A 20,874-nucleotide genomic window follows, 5' to 3' on the forward strand; every position below is an offset into this window, starting at 1 on the left:
ATCTGTGCTTGTCCTTTTTTTCTCCTTCTGCTTTTTGTTTTTTGCTGACTGAGTGCTTCCATAATGGTCTAGTAACACATATTGCCTCTACCCATATCCCACTCTCTTTTCTTTTTCAGAATGGAGTCTACAGAAAAATGTGAAGTAGTAATTCAACATTTTAATGGCAAATATCTGAAAACACCACCCGGTCTACCAGGTAAGTCAAGCAGCCATCATTATGAAATTTAAACTTCACTGAAGAGTTTAGAATACAGAAATACTGGAATTTATCTTGAGAGTGGCTTAAATTACTGCTCCTGCTAAGACGGCATATAACTTCCCTGGTCGAAGCCTATCCTTTGTGACCCATAGCAACTTTTTCTTACCCAGATATTTGTATGTTTTAAGCATTTATGCCTGACAGCAGCAAATTTAAGAACATATAAAAGTCATGTTGCCTTACTGTGTTTTTTTCCTTTTGAATGTTGGTTTGTTTTTTTGGTTTTTTTCAGTTAGACTAGAGGCCACATAACTAAACACCAATGATTTTCAGACTAACTAGGAATGTAACTAGCTTAGCAGCTTCATTATAGATTATAAAATATCCAGGATGTCAAGTTGTAGAAGCTTTATATTCCTTACAGTTTCTACTTAGCATTGCTAGTTATTGTTACCAGTATTAACAGCAGTAGCTGTTAATACTGAAGATATTTCAAATATTAAATTATTTTATATCATTTTTGCTTGCCATAACTTAATGAAATCCTGACACTTTCCTAAAATACCCATAGAACACATTCATTGCTGTGTCTGTGCTGCATTGAAAGCCAAGTTCCAGCTATTATTTTCCTTTTCAAATGTCTAGCTATCATCTGTGCATCCATCAGCTTTGCAAAGTTTTGTGATCAGATGTTTGATACTTACTGCTTGACAAGACCTCTCCAAGGCCACATATCTGCAAAGATTTCTCCTCTGGGTTTTCTGAAGGGCTGTATTAAATGAGCAGGCAATACTTGCAAGAATTGTGTCCTAAGTTGTTATCTTCCTTTTTTTTTCCCCTATCTTCCTTTAAACGATTTCCTTTTTTTGGTTACTTTCATTAAATTTCTTCTTATTCATTGCCTGGTTCTTTATGCAGAAGATGTACTAAATACTCTAATTAAAAGAAAGCCATCTGTACAGCTACGGTGTACAGTAAATGAATGCTGCAATGTACATATAAATTTTAGTCAGATCACTTTCATGAAACAATATAAAGCTTTTAGTACAAGCTGCAAGACTCCATTTAAAGATTTCTTTTTCAAAAGTGGTCACTGACAATTTTTCTCAGCACCAGCTAATGAATTACAGCACCAACTTTGTGAAGTACAACAAACTTAGGCTATGTAGAACAATGGGCTGAGCAACATAAGCAGAGAACTTTAACCTTTGACTTGCCTTTCTGTATGCACACTTTGAGTCCCAGTAGTAATCTGTTTAATATCATAGCAACACCCAATGGAAAGAGTGTGAATAGCAAGGAATCAGTAAGTCTGGCTTTGTCCTTATAAGCCTGTGTGCTCCATGGTCACACTCCCAGTTGTCTCAGGGAGGACACATCATTAGATCCAGCAATAAAGTAGAATATTCTTACAGAACCTTCTTGAGACAGAAAGCTACATGGTAAAGAATGAAAGCTATAAAATGAAAATAATATTCTTTTTTTTTTCTTTTTAAAATTTTTTAATTAATCAGGAAGGTACTGGTAATGTCAGACATCAAAATAGGAGTCTTGATAAGACAGCATGTTTATTTACTTCTGTTCCAAGAGATACACTGAAATTGGATTTTAATGGCTATAACTTCTGATGCTTTCTTAAAGGCCATGAATTAGCTCTTAGTTTCTTGAAGAAGAAAAGATGTCCATGTGAAAAGATTGTCTACCATTTTCTGTCGTGATTGTTGTTGTCAGATGGCATTTAGTCACAAGGATTATTTGGGAAGTGACTATATTAAGGGTTTTAATTTACCTGAGTACTGTTCAGATGCAGATAGAGCATAATGCAGCTTGGGACAAAGTCACTGAACCATTAACTGAACTCACTCAGCTATGCACAAGGTATCTGTAAAATCCCATTTTGCCCTCAAGTTTTGGGAGACAGATTTTGTATCTCCAAATACAGGTAATTAGAACTTGTCATAGGTTATTTGGTCACATAAAAGAGATTGTTTGCACCTCGTTATTAGAGTAGGGCACTCTTTAAATCCATAATTAAAAGATTTGTTGTATTCATTCCTCTTCTTAAGAGGCCAGGGCACAAACATGATCACCTTAGCAGTGGGCTTGATTCAAAGGATCATTTACATTTTATCCAGTGCAAAAAACTATTCACTCCTAGTTTCTTCTTGTTCTAGATTCCTGTTAAGGCTTGTACTCAGTTTCTACATCTGTGCTATGAACCTGTATTTAAGCCTCTCAGCAAAGATAGAAGTGTCTTGCATGAAGTAGGAAGGAAGATCAAGTCTCTTAATGTACTTGGAAAATCACAGTTATAGTCTGAAAAGGATCCTCCCAGCATCTCAGGAATTGGCATAGAAGGAGAATCATCTCTAGTTTATTGCTGTGACCTCTTTATGGATATCAGTTAAAAAATGAAGAACCGGAGAACATTAGCAGAAATACGCAACACTATCTGTTATTAACCTCTGCTGCTCAGAGGGCTGATTTTACTGAGAGAGAAAATGGATCAATCCTTTTAGGGTTAAATTACATTGATTTTGGATTTTCAGATGGATTTCTTTCAGGTGTAGCAGTGAACTGAAAGGGTTTTGCATTTTTGTCCACATCTCTCATCCAAGCTCTAATGTTCTGGTTCAGGTTTGCCAACTAATAGAAGGTTGCATGAGGCCCATTAAGAAAGAAATCAGCCTGGCTGCTGGCCAGGTACTACTGGCCTGAGGCAGTGGGATTATGGACCAGACAAATCATTTTGGCAGCTCTCCTCCATCCATGCTGTCTTCCTCAGCTGCGTTCCCTAAGATGTGAGCCTGGTGATGTGTCACCATACATCCTGTGGGATGTATGCTTGTGAGATTAGCATTTTTAGAGGATAAAATGTTCATGTATTGCAGGGGCAGTTTTACCTGGTTACTAAGTCATGATGGAAGATCTGGAGTAGGTAGCTTTCACATGATGCTGAACAGAAAGACTGGGCACCATGGCTCTGGCTTTCATGCCAAAAAAAAGCATGGGCCATGACTTAGTTGTATCTTCCCAAAAGGTTATCTCAAACATTAATTTTGAACTCTGAACTCTTCTTCAGCTAGTTTTTTCTTGGCAAATGAGATGTAAATTTTGAGTCTAGCCCAGAGTCATACATCTAGGCTGGCCCAGGACAACAGTGCAGCAGGAAAGCAGTGTTACAACTGCAAGGAAAGGAGGGTGCACAGGGCACTTTGGAGGCTCTGTACTCTGTACCTTCTGATAGCAAGAACATATACATCCTTCTTGGACTTTATAACTTCAATTACTGTCTGTTGTTTCTTAAAAATTGTAGAACTGAGCACTTACAGCTCCAGACCCCTCTGCTTCAACCCAGTCACCATGTACAGGTTATTTTCTGTCTCTTGTAACATTTTGCTGCTCAGTTGTATAGTGCCTAGGTAAATTGAGCATCACTGTGTCTCTTTTAGTGAATTACTCTCATTAAGGGGCCTTCTCCATCCAACTCCTTGGCTTCATTCCATTCCAAAAGGAGTTGCTCCACTGTTGTGCTTGCTCAACTAATAAGCATTTCATGATGTTCAGTCTGAGATTTACAGTACAAAATAATTGGTCATCCCATAAATAATTAGTTAATATCTTTGCATTTCTTTCAGACTGAGAAAGCACAGTCATCTCCAAAAATCTGCAAAACCTCAGTGCTTGGCAGATTCCGTGTCAACTTCATAAATATTCTGAGTAGCTTTGAGTGATTATTATTTTAGTGGGTTTTATTTGTGAGGGTTTTTTTGTTTTCCCTTTATTAGCACTGCATTTCTGAGATAAATAGACCTACAGGGCCTACTGGGTATATTCTCATCCTAAGGAGAATTCAGCCCCATGTGAAACTAATTGTATGGGCCTGGTACAGCCACACTGAAAGTCAGCAAGTGAATTCTATAGCGCTCCACATCTCCATCAAGATGTGAAGAGCTCTACTAATAATGAAGGTAGCTTGCTCTCAGTCTTTCAGTACTGCATCTGTTTTTGTTGGTGAATAGGAGACTTCACATGAAATCCTGCTAATCTATGATTTTGCAATCGCTGAATTAAATTAAAACTTCCTAGCTCGTCTCTCAGTAACAAATTGGCTTCTGTTTGGATGGGCAAGTTTAGGGTATGATATTTACACAGGGTTTTTGTTCATCTCCCAGCATCCTTGGATGTTTTTAGATAACTTCATCTTCTCTTTCTGAATAAATGCAAAAATTTAACAAGTTCTTACTTTTCTCTCTGGAATTTCACAGGAACATGCCTCAGTTACAATAATTATCCTCTGCTGATATGTCCATTATGCTCCCTCACAGCATTTTCTAGTCATTATAGTACTAATTTTCATTTGCTTTGTAAATACTTTGAGTTGTCAGAGGACATTGGGCCAGTTCCTATCTCAGAGAAAATTTAAAGGAAGTGAGACACATGAATGTTACATTACATTGTCAAGAATCTTTATCTTATTGCTAATTTAATTACAGATATCTGACAAAAAGAAAGAAGAGGGAATTATTGTCCTTGTGTAAGTTAAGAACCCCACAAGTAACAAGTGACTGTGTCATTTTGATACTGACTTTTACTAAAGTAAAAACTCTTAAATAGAAAGAAATTATCTGCAACTATACAGATGTATTTGCAAATACCTCATATCTTGCTTTAATCATTACTGGGCATGCTTTTTTTTTTTTTTTTTCATCTTGAAAGTGTTCAAAGCACTGCATTTATATGGACTCATTTCACCAAAATCAATTGATATTTTCTATCTCTCTCCTTAGTTTAAATATTTATCTTAGGACATCTCTCAGGTTCTTCCACCATGGAGAGTAAATTCAAATAATTAATCTTCGCTTCAGAGAAGTAGACTTAGAACTTGGAATACTCTGTTTAGAGCAACGTGTTTTCTAGGATATTGTGCCTAAAATGGTGATGAGGGAACAATATTCCATTTGAGGGTTAACTGTGTAATGAATATTAACATTTTTCACTGGTTTTATCTTTGTGGATGAAAAAATGCTATCTTGTTTGTCATTAGTGATGCTGTAAATTGTTTTTATGAGTGAATGAACTTAAAATGTTTTGTTTGATAACTTTTTAGCCCCTGTCTCTTGGTGCTTTATCTTTTTATTTGATTGTCTGTTCATTTATATACATAAAACACTGAAAAACTCTTCCAAATATTTCTTCTTGGGGCATTTGCTTAGTTGTCTGTATACATGTATATGTTTTTGACATTTTAAACTAGATAAAATAGCATCCCAAACTCTAAACTAGGTATTGGTTTGTAGGTATCTTAAAACATTTGTTGGATGCTACAGAGAACTTAGAATAAAGGGAATTCTGCCAGGTTTGATACTGGTAATACTCAATGAAGCTAGTTTAAAAAGGGGGTTATCTTTTCCATATTGTTATCCTCAAAAATTGTCTGGAAAAAACCCCCAGATTTTCTTACTTGTATTCTCAGTTCCTTTCATGTATGTGATATTAACGTTATCTAAGTCTTTTAGATTGTCTAAGAATTCGGATTTTTAAATACTTTCATTGTTATCTGCTGATTGCACTATATAAGTTCTTCCTTATTGTGCCAGAAAATATGATCCATGTAAAGACCTTCATAAAAAATAACAGTTCAACAAATTTTCTATTTATTTTCCTGTTTTCAATTTTTGGCTGTCATTTTTATGGAATCACTATTATCTTTCACTTTCTGTGCTCCGTATATACACAAATGCTCAGCTCATTGTTAGCAGAAATTTCTTTTACACTGCAAGCCCTCTGAACACTCTTTTAACTTCTCTTGGTTTCATCTTCTTTCAAAGTCTTCATCTGTGGCAAACAGTTAAAATCTTTAACTCCTGTTGAGTCTTGGTGATGACCATGAGGCTGCTGTAACCCCGTCCTGCTTTGGACCACATGTGCTTCCACGCCCTCAGCAATGTGCAGGCGCCATCCCAACTCGGGTGTCTCTGACAAACTGTTCCATGCAGAATGGGCTTTGTGGACCTATTGCCTGGGTCATGTTGGATGTTAAGAGGTGCCTGGGTGGTGTGTAAAGCTCTCAGAAGAGATCATCCCTAGGGAAATAGAGTTTCATTTTCCAGACATCACGTAATGGCTAAGATCACACGGACTTTGCAGAAGATGGTCATAAAGATGGACTTTCTAACCAAGAAGCTACAGAATGGGTACAGATTTATTGGAAAATATAAAACCTTTTGCTTAGAAAGCAGTTCCCTGGTTAGATCTCTGTGACTTTGGTTTGTGGTTTGTGCAGGCTTCTATGATGTGGCCAAAACCTCATCACTGCTCCATGTTCTGCCCTCCCTTTCAGACCCACAGCTGTCACACACCACCAGCACAGGCTCCTGGCTTTGCCCTCCTTTCTGGCACTCGGCCAAACAGCATTTGTAGTTAATCAAACAGGTACCAACTCTTCAGCCAGAAATTTCCAATAGGTTGTGACTTCAACTGAAATGAAGTATTTCTTGGTCTTTAAAGTTTCCTTCCTTTCAAAGACAGCCTTTAAAATCTGATGATATTTGTCTTGCTTCATGGCATTCTTAAGAATTTCAAATGTGAAGTGTAAGGTTTTATTTCTTCACATTTATGTTTCAGTTGTCCTTGCTGTGCTGACATTGCTGTAAGTGCTTCTGGTTTCATAGCACACATTTCCATGTCATGAAGCAAAGATCCATTCCGACTTCCTACGTCTCTTGGATCTTAAAGATTGTGTATTCTTTAGATTCTTTAAAGGCAAGGGATATTTTTCTGAAAAGCAAAAAAGAAAAATTCCTATCTTCTCAAGATTTTATCTCATTTGCATTTAGTTCAAAAAAGACTCCCTTTGGTTAGGAGGATACAGAATTTTTTGTTTACCCAGTAAACCCCAATAGTTGGTATGCGCTTGGAGGAATGAGGGCTGAGCCAATTTGGTTTTAAGATATTAGGAGGTGTGTATCAGTGCTAAGTCATGTAATTTGAGCTCATGAGGAAAGCTGTGTGAGAGAAGACAGAATGCTGACATCATCTAAAGCCTGCTTTTCCAAAAATATATAAAGTTGTTGATGATGGGGACAGTCTCAGAGATCTGAAGTGCTGCATATTTATGTTGTGTTTCATTTGATCTTGTACTGGTCTGTAAGTTACTAGGAAAAGAACCGTATCTTTTTGTATTTCAAAAAGCTGTATGATCAAATACTGAGTTTTGTAATCTGGCTGTATAATTAAGAAGAAAGTCTCTGGCAGGGTTGGGGGTTTTTTATTACTTTGTAACTGGAGGTAACAAAAAATGCATAAGAGCAGTTTGTTTGTGATATCACAGTAATTCAGGCTATGATGTATAAAATAGCATTACTGCAGTTTAGGTTAAAATCTTTCACTTGGTTTATAAAAATGAAAGTTAGAGAACAATATGGTATATAAATGAGAAAAGATTATTCCTCTCTTCTTCCTGTCACAGTACCACCTGTCATATCTTTCCTAAGATTTCCAAAAGTCTGCAGCATAAACAGAGAGCTGCCTTTCTTTCTCATTCATAATATCTAGTGGCAATGAACTGTGCCACAGTTTATCTAAACTAATTTCAATATATGCTTTTTTTTTTTTTTCTTTTAATTCATGGGCATTTTTTTTGCTGTTAAGAGTGACTGTGTAAATCTTCTAATTCAGAAAATCCATTCCCTTTATGGAAAATTGTGGATATATTTGTTTATGAACAAAAAAGTCCCTTCTGTATGCTACTTCTGCATAAGCAGCACAGCTGAGAGTGTGTGCACTGAATTCTGTCTTGCCTCATAGATCAGCAGGAGAAGTGTCAACAAGTTTCTGGTCCAGGGACAGTGCTGTTCCTTGGATGCACTTGTAAAAGCCAAGACAAGACAGACGAGTTGCGCAGGTGTTATGGCAGGCAAAATTTATGAGCCAGAAAGATTCACAGCTTGAATTTCAGATTGTTTAGGTCTAAAGGGCTGGCAATTTAAAACAAAGCAATGCAAATAAATAAAAACATGCAAATCAGAGCATGAAACAATGTCGAACATTGTGAAGTTATTTGTGCGTGATTCAGATTTCAGGGAGGAATTCTGCTTTTGCATAAGCTGGGGCCAACGGTGGCACAACTCCTCCTGTTTATTCCTCTCCTGCATTACTTTATTAGTCCCTTCAGGACTCTTCCAGTGATGGAGTACATCTGCTTTGCAGACCCTACTGCTGCAGTATAGTGTTGTCACACCTGAGCCAACTAGTTTAAAAGTCATTTAAAAAGCCAACTTGAGCAAGGCTGAGCACAGACTAACCACTTTAGCTCATAGTGTGTTATGCTCAGTAATAATAATTCACAGCAAGTGGGAATTTGCATGATCTTATTTGTTTTTTAACTGAGGAAAATTATTTCCCTTTCAGGCCTTTCATAGAGAAATTCTTCCTTTATTCCTCCCTCCCTCACGCTTTTCCACTTGCTTTCACATTGAACACTTTTAAATTCAAAATGTAGAGAAATTTATGTCAGAAGTTTCAGTCTGAACCTTTAACCTGTAAATTCCAACTAACCTGAACAAAAAAGTTTTATTGAAGCTTAACAATGTGCAGATAGATATTTTTTGACACACTCCTTTGGGCATCTGTATTTCAGCCAGAAGTGGAAGCCTCTGGGAGTGGACTTTTCAGATGTCCCAATAAAATTGGAGTATTGAATTTTCACATGTTTTGAAACACTGCTGTAAATCAATAAACATCCAGGTGAGGTGCCTTGAAGTGCCCTTGGATGGCAGACAGCCTCATTTAGGCTCTCAGCTGGGTTTGTCCCATCAGGGCTGGTACAGAGGGTTTTCTACGAAGACATTTTCACTGGCAGAGAATGTGGAAAATTTGGTAGCTGGAAAGAGAGGATATGTATCCAAACTTCTGAGTAATTCTGTGAACAGGAGCAATCCTGCAGGTGCTTGGTGTGTCCCTAAGCATTTTGGGAAAAAATTGGCACTGATGCCCTTAGGAAGGACTTTGTAGTGAGAAAGGGAGTGTCATGGGAAAGGGAAGACAAATGTAACAGGAAAAAGTACACAGGGCCTGTCCTCCCCTTGTAGTCTTGCCTTTCTGCCACACTGCCTCCCTCCCTCCCTCCCTCCAAAAGGAAACCTGTCCCTGGCACCAGAGGAGCACTGAGGACTCTTCTGCAGGCCTTCCCCTCTGAGTATGAAGTGACATGAAGTGTCTGAAGTAGCATTTGAAGATGTTTCCCTTTGAGATTCATCCAGACAAAGTAAGATGAGTGGTATCACAATAGCAGTTTCCATATGTTTTGAATACCAGGAGCCTCTCTCCCCCTTTTCCATATGTTTTCAATACCAGGAGCCTCTTGCATACTTGAAGTGTCTCTCTCACCCTTCTCCTCGAATGGTACAGCAAAACAGAGAAAAGCCATTCAGCCTTGAAAGCACTGGGAAAGCAGGAGGCTAAGATTCTATTAGACTTTTTTGTTTGTTTGTCCCAGAAACAATGTCATTATGCTGGTCAGCAGTCCTGAGCAGCTGTAAAAGCCCCATTTCTTAGCCATTTCTCAGCCATTTCTCTGAGCCTTTCTTGTTTGAATGGCAGCATTTGATCACGAGATCATAGAAAGGTCTTTCCCAAGTTCAATCACGGGAACTTGAAAGAAGGGCAAAGCAGCCTACATTTTACTTGGGCTGCCTCCCTGTCTGTGATGTGTCTGCAATTTATCTTCTACAATGTAAGAGACATCAAGAGGGAGGGGAAAGGTGATGGATATCTGATTTTACATTTGTCCTTTTTGTTAAAGCTTATTAAAGCAGCATTTTATATGTAGCCTTTACCCTACCACCCAGTATATAATCCTTCAGTATATAGTATTTTTAGAATTGCTGCTGTTCAGCAAAGAAAAAGAAACCAAAAAATGAGAGAAAAAGGGCAAAGGAGTAATTTAACTTTTAGATTGCACAGATATGGTATGAAAAAATACCTTTCAAACGCCAAGTTTAACAATTCTTACTTCACATAAGACTTTTACATTTCAGAAAATGTAAATTATAGCCACAAAAGAAATCCCCAAAAAGCAACTAAAAAGGTATATATCCCAGTTGTCATGGGTGGCTCTTCAGTTACAGTATTGTATTACTGAATACAATCAGCATCTTTCTCTATTAGGTTACTGATTACACTATGAATTCACTGATTCTGAGCCTTTTTTCCCCTCTTTTTCCTTCCCTTTCCCTTTTCCTCTTCATTTTCTTTCTTCCTTTTTTTCCCCTCTTCCCTTTCTCCCTTCTTCCCCTCCTTCTCCCACTGTCCCCCTTTCAGTAAGTACTGTAACTTTCTGACCATATATGAAGATTTTTAGTTCAGAGCTTATACTGTAAGAATTTGTATTCAAAGAATGTATTTGAATAAAAAATATGTTTTAAAATAAAGAAAAAATGACCCAGCAGCCTCCTAACTGTATTCTCATCTGGATTTCCCCCTCCAACCTCACCTGTGGTAACAGCAACATGAATGAGCACCTTTCAAAGTGCTCTCCTTCAAGAAATTCTTCATTAGCTGAATTTTACATTACAGTGTAATGAAAACCTCAGCATTTGGAATTTTCAAAAGAAGCCTGGTAGTATAGGAGTAAGTATATTGTGAGAGCCTGCATTTCACTGATGTAGGCGTTGATGTCATTGGTTATTTTTATCTCTAATTTATCTTATTTCAGACTAGCCCCAAGGGTGTCTCTAATAGAAACCAGGGAAAAGTGAGCTGGATTCTTTGAAAGCAGAGAGCATTCGTCTTGAATGTGAGCAGTAGCACCAAGAAACTTGCCTGTGCCTTAGGAGGCTGTAATTCCAACAGCTGTGTGGTGGATACAAGTTCAGGTCGAGCAGCTGCTTTTCCATATGAGTTGCCCTTACTTCAGCATACTGCATACAATGTAAGAAGAAATAGTCACTGAAGGGTTTAAATGCAATTTTTTTTGTGATTAAGGCATTGGTAGGCAGTTTTTCATTTATATATGTTTTGCCTGCCTGTAATTTCAACCAAATATAGTCCTTTTGTGTATCTCATGACCCAGGCTGCTGGTATAGCATCATATACTAGGAGCTGCAACCAATGTGGGATTTAATTTCAGTGCTAAGAAAATAAGAAACGTACATGGGAAATAATAGTTGAAGGTGGAAAATACTGCAGATATTGGGATTGGGGTATGCCTTAAATTTAATTTTAAAGATTTCTGTCCCAAGGCATTGCTTGTTTGTTGGCTTTGGAAGATGAAAAAATATTCAGCACCCCTAAAAATGTACATAAGGAGTGGTCTGAATCGGGATTCTGCTGTTCTGATCATTTTGCGTCACCAGTGATTCCAGAAAGTATTTCTGAATGCCAGAGTAGTGACATAAAGGAGGCTTATTCTGTAAGTGGGTTCCATATTACTCCTCTGGTACCTGTTAGTAATTTAACGTTTTTGGCATTTTTTGAACTAGTTTGAGTGGGAGGTATGTCAGTCCTATTAATTTACATAGATACTTAGGTGTTGAAATCTTTTAGGCTTAATTGAAACTATTGACCATTAATCAACATTAATATAACCAAATGTATGAAAATCAATTGATAGAGCCAGATTGTCATATCTGGGAAATAAAACTGTTTCTTCAACCAACCAAAACAACTTGGAAGCTGAAAGCTTCTATTTGTCACACAAGAAAGATCAACTCAGGATCAGGAAAAAGATCCACCCTGCCGTTAAGGCGAGAGTTTCAAAAAGATGCTAATTATATTGATTTTGATAGTGGTTTTTGTTCAACAGATGTTCTTCTCCTAGGAAATACATGAGGACCACCAACATACTTCAAACAGACCCCCAGAAAAGAGCAGTCACTACATAATGGCTTTCAGTCATCACTGATGTGTCTGAATCAATGGCTAATTTGTTACCTCATTAACATTTCTCATGCATCAGATCCTGTACCTAGCAGTAAACATGAAAACCTTTCTGCCTGATTGCTGCAGATCTTCTAATAACAAACACAGACTTAATTCTATTTATTTTCATGCTTCTAACCTTTTGCAGGGAACAAACAATATAGGCAGAGACTAGTGGTAACTGCTGTGCAAGATTGCCATTGTAATTAGCCCATTTTCCAGGAACACAATGATTCCCAAGCAGTCCAGTCTCAATCTGAAATCTGTAATAGTGCCCTAAGGAGGTATCGGGAAAGGCTTTAGCCAGCACAAGTACATTTAATAAAACTAAATGTGGCTGTCAGAACTTACAAACAGTAGTTAAGCAATCAAAGTAACTCAGTTATCTAGCACAGCTGATGGATTCCAGATTGGGGTCTATCGACGCGTTATGTACAGCATCTAAGAGGGACGTGGCAGGGAAAGATGAGGCAGGGGAAGACACGATGCCAAGTTCGTTGGGATGGCAGTCCTACTACACCTATGAGCAGAGACCTTTATTAGGTACCACAGGGCAAACTCCACACATTATGCTTTTTGTGAGGGAGTTCAGCTGTTAGGAATATGTTATGTTTGGTCTTTGGTTTAATCCACATTTAGGGGATTTTTAGTGTTTCTTAAACTTCTACTTTCTTAGTAAGAATCAGCTTAACCCGCACAAGCAACTACTCGGAAAACAGCTGACTTCATCTCACGTTCCTTACACCTTGGAGAGAATATCTCGATTAATAAAATGGTTGTCCATCACTTTTTCCTGTTCCCAGCAGGCTTAGTACAGTGTGTCTTCCCTGCAGCTAGCATCGCCTTCCTGTCACCATCTCTTTCATGCAAGCATTTCAAAAATTTCCTCCATGGGTTTTGAGCAGCTTCAGCTGCACTGAACGTCTTGTAAATACAATCCTGCATCTCCATGTCCTGTGCCTGCAGCACTAGATCAGACACCGTCTGCATCTTGTCACTTATCCACTCCTGAAGGAAGGGTTTTACTGGATGATGATACAGCACAGATTCCTGCACTCTTGGTAGGCAGACTGGGCACCAGTGACTTTGACCTAGAGCCTGTCTGTTGTGTCCTTTCCTCAATGCAGAGTCAAAATTGCTTAATGTTTTTTGCCTGTGACAGATTAGACAGCAGAAACCTTCTGTTTTCTGATAACCTCTTTTGATAACAAGTCTGTGTCATTGGAGCTAAATCCTTATGACAGGTACTTGTGTTGGTACATCCCTTTTGCTTGGGCTTTTCAAGCTCTGACACACGTGAAATATGCTGACTTGAGTATGCCTTGCATTGTTGCTTTTTGTAGGTGAAGATACAGTCCAACAGCCTAGGAGAATTTGAATTGTGCTCCCACCTGTTGTGCCAAATTGTTGGCAAGCTAGTTTTGCATAAAAGCTGTTTCTCATATGATTGTGTGTATGTATATAAATATATATATTTTTTGGTTTTATGTTCCTCCTGAAATCTTGTTGATGACCTTGACTGAGAAAGGTTTCTTAGTGCATACTTAAATAATCCCTACTCAAATTTTAAATAAATGCTTGATTTTTTTACCTGAATAGCAGTTGTCTCCTGAGTCTGAATCTTCTATATAAAGATTAAAAGAGCATCTGGGTGAGAGAGCAGAGTTCATTTTCTAATGTCTGCCAAGGTTTTGAATGATGTTTTTTATCTTTTTCTTAAAGGCAAATGAAAGTTTAAAAATTTGGATAGATCAAAATCAATTTACCTGAATTGGTTGAGCAAGCCAAGAACTCCTCTGAACTGCCAAATCTTTAGAGGGATATTGACATCCACTTACAGTAAAAACAGTTCTGTTCTTTTTAAACTCAGAATGCTTTCGACATTTTTGTTTGTTCAATATGTATATCTCTTTCCATTCCATTCAATGTCCCTAATATTTTACTGTTGGGGCCCTTCCCCCCTGCCATGTGGTCCTGGGAGAGGGGCCCTGGGGGGAGACACGGGGTTTCCCTGCCCCTGGTCAGCCTCGTTCCCCATTGGTTGTTTTGTGTTCCCCTGCGCGGGCAAGGACCCTCCGGTCCCGTGACTGGAACAGTTCCTTGGCAGAGCCCCGGCCATGCGGCTGGGGAAATAAACATCTCTGAAACATCTGCCAAGAATCTGTCCATATATATTTCTTTTCCATGGGCCTCGTTGTCTGATACAGGTGTTGCAGTATCCCCATTGTAACATTTTACCATCTTAGAAATGAATTAGCTCACAGAATAATATACAGAAAAATCTTTGGCCATTCTTTGGCAGCTAAGGTGAGACTGAAAAAGAGAAGATATCACGTAGGAAGGTTGGAGTGCTAAGAATAATAAGAAGAATTAATGCATAGCTTTTTCATATACTTTTTCCCTAATGGAGCTCAAAGAAATCTGGTTTTTAATCCTACATCTTAGTTCAAGCTCATTAACTCTTCTTAAAGTCAGATTGTGTTAATTTTGACAGTTTTGATTGATTTTATTTTGGTTTTAGTGATTATAAATCTGTTTTCCTAGGTAATCCATTTTAAAGAATTAAGTTTCTTGATATTTTACCAGTGTGTGCTGATTTTTGAGACCACTGCTGCCTGCATCTTCCTTCTGCATACTGCTTTTAATTTGTTGGCATATCCTTTTGTGCTGAAATACCTGTCTTTTGGAATTAGATCTCAGCTGAGCTGAATCGGGAATTGAGCCATGAATGTTAACATTTGCTTGCCTTAGTTCATTTTTACGGGCTTCTGCAATTGAGCTTAGCTCTTAGAAAAGGACTTGTGTTCCTTTCAAGGGGATATCCTTTTGCTCTTGTGGCACTTTAAAGGTCTGTCCATAGTATCTGCCAAAACCAAAATAACAATTCCTTAGGTATTTCCTGTTTTCTTGTGTTAAGAGCTCAAAAGCATCTATCAACTTAAAACAGTTCCTCCTTTTCCGTGCTAGCTTTTAAAAGTTGCAGCAGTCTTAGAAACGTCCAGTTTTCAGCAAGTCCCCTTGACTTTGACATCCTGATAGATTTTTCTTTTAATAGTTGGTCTTCAGTTTCATTCTTTTTGCTGTGTACTGAAATTTTTTCGCTGCTTGTTGCCTGTTTGGAAATCTCAAAGCTCTATTCCAGACAAAAAGACAGTCCTTAAGATGCTCAGTCTCCTCCTTTGCCAAAATTAGAAACATGCTTAAGACTTTTGGCAGATCCTGGATTTAATTTCCTAGTTAAAGGACTTCACCTCCTTTTTTCATAATATTTTTTCACCCTTATTTGCCTTTAAATTCGCTCATTTCCCTGCGCAGTGAGATGAGAGTTCTGAGAATGTATTTGGGCTTGTGAGCTCACAGGAAGAGGATGCTGGGGAATAAGCACTTAGTGGCATCATCACTGCTTTCCCATGGCTCTTAATGCTTGGTTGAGAAAAAAGATTCTTATCTACTCTATTTATATTCTTCATTATGATTATTATTTTCACTGTACAAAAATAAAAAGGGGACAGTTTGGAATCTCTTAGCCCTAGATTCCAAGTAGTATCATTTTAACAGCCCACAAAAAATTTTTTTCCTCCTGAGACTCTGCTTGTCAGAGTCCAGTACTCTCAGATCTGGTTCCTTCAGACATTTCACACGAGAAGAGTTCCAGATTTGTTTAAAGATACTTGACATTATGTGGGGTTGTGATTTAGAAGAGCAGTAGAGCAGTAAGCTGAAACTACAACACAAGTATGATATGGCAATCATTTTACATAGCAGAATCCCAATAAAAACATGATTCCCAAGGCCAGTCTTATGCTTCACTATCATGATGCTGAACATTCCCAGTCACTGAAGGGGAACATGTGGCTCAAAGCCAGATCAAACCTATTGCTTTTTTTTTTTAAGTTTCCCTTATTAGTTGCTTGTATGTTATACTTTAAATGGGCCTGAAATTTGTAGACATTTCTTCCACGGTTCAGAATGACATTCACACTCTCTGGGTTAAGTCAGGGAACTCCATTTACACAAAGAGATGATCCACTCAACTGATAGTGCTGTTATCTAAAGCAGAGGGCTCTTTACCTTGTGGGTGTCCTCTGTGTTGAGTTCAGTTCAGTGTTCTTAAGGCTGTGGTTGCCTGTCTATTCTTCCCTGAACTTTGTGAGCACATACCTCACCTGTGCCCATCTCCTCTTCCAAGGATGATGAGCTGTTGGTCAGTGATTTTCTACCCCCACCTCAGACCAGCACTAGTGGTCACTGATGTTGCACAGTGAATTTAATCTGTTCATCACATGTATGACCAGCCCTCTTGCCTGGTCACAGTGAGGGTGGGAGCATATGCCTATGGGAAATGCTGATGAGCTCAGAAGCCTCCCTGGGCTCATTTCTGTCACTTTGCTTTGTGGGGTTCACCCCATCATCATTTACAGAAGCACTGGTGATGACTTCTGCACAAAGATGTTGTCTTTGGTGTCCCTTTTTTTAATCTGTTGCCTTTCCTGGCCAAGAAAGTGATCCAGTCCATGGCTCAGTGCCGTGACACTTTGGCATGCCACCCAAAGGACAGCAGCCTCTGCTTTCCTTGATCCTGCTTGCTCCAGGTATCCTTGCAGACATGGAGCATCAGAAGACTGCTCCGATGGTCACTGAGATGGTTGCCCCTGCACATGACCACCAAAGCAACCTCTTGATATCATGAGCTGCCTCACTACCTTACTTCCTAAGCCCCACAGAAACACAGACCCCTCTTGCTGGCACAGAACTCACCGAGCTCCTCATCCCTGTCGCGCTAAGGAAAGTTGGTGGCTGCTGGTCCTGGCCTACAAACTGTGGTCTCTTCAGCAGGTCTGAGGCAGCAGGACTGTTCAATGTTTTAGTGCCAAACGTAGGTTTTTGAAGATATTTGATATTACATGGGATTTTGATTTGTAAGATTCATATAGCGATATGTGAAAATCCCAACACAAGCATGATACAGCAATTGTAATATACAATATTGAATCACAATACAAACCTGATTCCAAATGCCTGTGGTTTTTTGCTCCACCATCACAAAGAGGGACATTTTGTCTTCATTAAAGAAGTCCCAAACACAGATTGAATAAAAAGCAGCCTAAAAATCTTTAGATGACCTTCATATTGAGGCAGTCTTACTACTTGTTTCCTAACAATTTGCATTCTTCTGCTTATTTGTAAGAATCAATGTTGTAATATTTTTTTATTTCCTATACTAAGTCATAGGTCTCATTTTAGCCACTACTTCTGAAAGAAAAATCTTTATATTTCACTAAAATCAAGTCCTGAAGTTGTTGGGGGAAGAGGAGAGCCTGCATAATGCCCTGGGTTATTTGGAGATTCAGAGTCAAAGACTCTAGGGTAATTGCGCGTGACATTTCAGATCTGAGATCTGTCTGCTTTGGGAAGGAGGACAGCTCATTTGAAACACTTCCCAGGGTCAAGGCTTTTTCTGGCTCCATCAGGAGTTTCAGGTTTAAATGGCAATTCAGTCAGATGTATCTTGTGCCATGAGCATGTGGATGCCAGCTCAGCCGTGCAGGGACAGGGTGGCTTTGTGTGCACTGGTGGGAAGTTACACCAGCATGTAAGGTTGCATGCGGTTAATAGATTATAAAATACTATATATACTGTTGATTTTTTAGGCATCATGATTGAAGTGAGGCAAAAGCAAAGCCATGAAAGTTAATTTTCGATTTTCCATGCTAAAAAAAGGGAGAGGGGAAGTAACCTGGATAAGATGTGGATAATACAAGCCATAAATGCATGAAGCTATCCTAACCCTTGCTATAACTGTGAACAGTTTCTTTAGAGAGCATGATCAGCTTTTAAGCTGCAGCCAAAATGTGGAGAGCAGTGGGCATTGTGCATTCCATTTAGTGTGCCATGGTGTTGGAGCCAGGGTGTCTGATGAAATCTCGTAATGAAACATGTGAATGCTTCGAGCAGTTGAACACAGTTCAACAAAGCAGAGCTGAACTAATGGGGACTGCCTGTTTGCCAGTAAACAGATAATTGCACTATCTTGCTTAATTGAATTTTCATAAAAGTAAAAGAGATTTTGGTAAAGTCCACCATGAAAATGTGTTCTCCTTGTTGATCCTGTATATAGGGAATCAAGATATAGGGGAGAGGGAGGGTTTCTATCAGATACACAGATAAGGCTTGAGGTTAAATTGTTACAAAAATAATACAATTTCCACATCTTATGAAATTTAGATGTTTTTACCCAGAAGGTTTTCCATTGATTCTCGTGCTCTTATCGATAGCAATCTCTTCATAGATGGATTAGAGTCAGGGAATATTATTAGGCTACAAAAAGTTCTTTTGTTTTTTGCAGAACAACCTTGACATGTATCATTCATACATGATTAGTTTGCGTTTCTTGGCTGACAGCCATTCTAAATGGTAAAGAGCATAGTACTGGACAATGGGAGGTTTTGGGGTCTTATTTTGAAAAGGAAAAATCAAAGAATCCTTTTGATTCATGTTATTTCTCATGAGGCTATAATTTCAAAGGCTTGGCATGCAAGTTATGTCATCATAACCTCCGCTGTTCTTCTTTACTTGCCTCATGAACAATTTTCTCATGGAGGAGAGGCTGGATATTCTCAAGAATATGCTTTCTCTTTGAAAAAACTAAAAATTTTCTGATTCCCTGAGGTGCTGTTGGCAAAATTAATAATTCCAGTTTGTTGCTTCATTCACAATCACTTTCCATTGCAGCCTAACTCTTATTTACAATTCTGGAATTTGACTTTGGTCTCGGAAATCAAAAGCTTGGTACTTGCTTTTCTCTATATGCTGTACAGACTGCACTGAGGTATCAGGCAGACATACATGATCCCCTCATAGCTGTTGCCAATGAAAGCTGAAGAGCCTAGGCAGAGAATCTGTTGTCTGGTTTTCAGATGTCCTTTTGGTGTAGATACCTAAATTTAAATACCTGAACATGGTTTTCAAATGTAAAGACCACTGAAAGTTTCACTGCTTAGCATAAACTTCAGAAAATCGTGCTCTAGACAAGAATATAGACACAGTTAATAGCAGAATTACGGGATGGAGGGAATTGTCATAGCTTTCTAATTTGCTCATTTGGTTAAGTATATGGAAGGAAGACAATTAAATGTTAATGATGTTTCTAGAATTAATACTGTCTCTATTGGTATAGATAAAAGCAGTGGTCCAGAATTTTTTTGGACCTGTGGACAGCCTTGGTCTTCTATCAGCCTGTAAAATTTTTTAAAGATTATCATATCACTGCCTTTTAAATTGGAAACACCACCCTGTAAGTTTGCTGTGAAGACTTTATTCTCTGGTCTCTATGGTCCATAAGAGGTGTTATACCATGGTTTGAAAACACACTGTCTGTAAGACATTCCTAAAATATCTAGCTTATTTTAATGGTTGTTCATAGAGTCCTGATTCAAATGCTAGCAGCATACTTTACCTTAATAAAACCCTGTCCTTGTAAGGAAGTAATCCATCCCCCAAGTTAATTTTAAAGTTTCTTGTTCACTTTAAATATTTCATTACATTAATTTTTCAAAGCAACAAAACAAACATTCATCAAGTGAAACTAAGCATGTCACCCTCGGATCTGTACATCTGTTGCTCTCCTACTGCTTTTCTGCATAATTCATTTTAATACATTTAAAGTGTACATCTCATTAAAATTCCTTACACACATTTATGTACACAATTCATATTTAAAAAGGAAAAAAAGGTGGGAAAGAATTTCATGACAAGGAGGGTCATCAACATGACTGTTCCTTAGTTTTTTGTCTATTGAATGTATACCTATGGACTGCCTTTAACCACCTACCTCAGCAGACACTGTCACGTGCCTCTCTGTGTCTCTCTGACTCACCTCTTCAGTGCCTTTAGAAATTTCCTACAGGACATTTTCACTTACTTATGATGTCTTTGTTCCTCTTTAAGTGCATATATCCTCTTCTCTTTATTCTCTTTTCATCACTTCACGTGATTTACATCCACAATGTATTCTGTGCATCAGTCCTGCTATCAGCGGAGAAAATACCCATCAGATGCCCTAAGGAGTTCTTGTGGGCTGGCTGGAGTGCTGAAAAGGATTTTTATTTTTATTCCGTTCATCATTTCTTTTCCGTTCATCATTTCTTTTCCTCTGTCAGTATTTTCAACCATTGCACTATTTGATTTGGTTTCATTTATTTTAGCATTGAGGAGTTATCGTATCTTTTAAACCTGGTGTAGAAAACAAGTCAGTCTGGTAGGTTGAGGTGGCAACCTTTTGAAGTTGGTGACTTCTTATTTCAGTGGCTGTTGAAATTTGTTCTCTGAAATCCCTCATAGTGTTTAGGATTATGTGTGATTGTTAAAAGCAATCATAAAGTGTTATGATAACACTTGAAGAACCTTAAGAAAAGCCTATAGCTGCATAAGAGGACTCAAAATGCTTTGTCAGGGAAAGTAGGACCATATCTGAAAAGAAGAAAATAGAAAATGGTCATTTAAGGATTTATCTTCCAGAATCATTCTTTGGCAATAAATGACATTTTAGGTAAGTGGTTTATGGCTTCTTTGGAATTTCACATTTAGCTTTTGACATGTATCACTTAGAAACCTCATGAGAGATATATGCTAAATGAAATTCAGAAGTAGCAATTGTCTACTTGAATAGCCTTTTTCCTTCCTAGAAATAAGGGCTGAAATACACTTACTGGAAAAGTTTATTCAGAGTTTACAAGGGAAGCTTCTCTTTG

The 20,874-nt window shown here is 38.2% G+C and overlaps 1 protein-coding gene across 23 annotated transcripts in view; it reads left to right on the plus strand.

The window, feature by feature from the left end:
• RBMS3 (RNA binding motif single stranded interacting protein 3) overlaps window positions 1–20,874 on the plus strand; it is a 711,765-nt gene that overhangs the window by 565,439 nt on the left and 125,452 nt on the right. For all 23 annotated transcript variants that reach the window (XM_069007351.1, XM_069007350.1, XM_069007373.1 and 20 more), the window contains one exon: window positions 120–199. In XM_069007351.1, the coding sequence (XP_068863452.1) occupies window positions 120–199 (80 nt within the window). The remainder of the gene's footprint in view (window positions 1–119; window positions 200–20,874) is intronic.

The sequence above is a fragment of the Aphelocoma coerulescens genome, chromosome 2 (genome assembly GCF_041296385.1).
Source record: "Aphelocoma coerulescens isolate FSJ_1873_10779 chromosome 2, UR_Acoe_1.0, whole genome shotgun sequence".
NCBI lineage: Eukaryota > Metazoa > Chordata > Aves > Passeriformes > Corvidae > Aphelocoma > Aphelocoma coerulescens.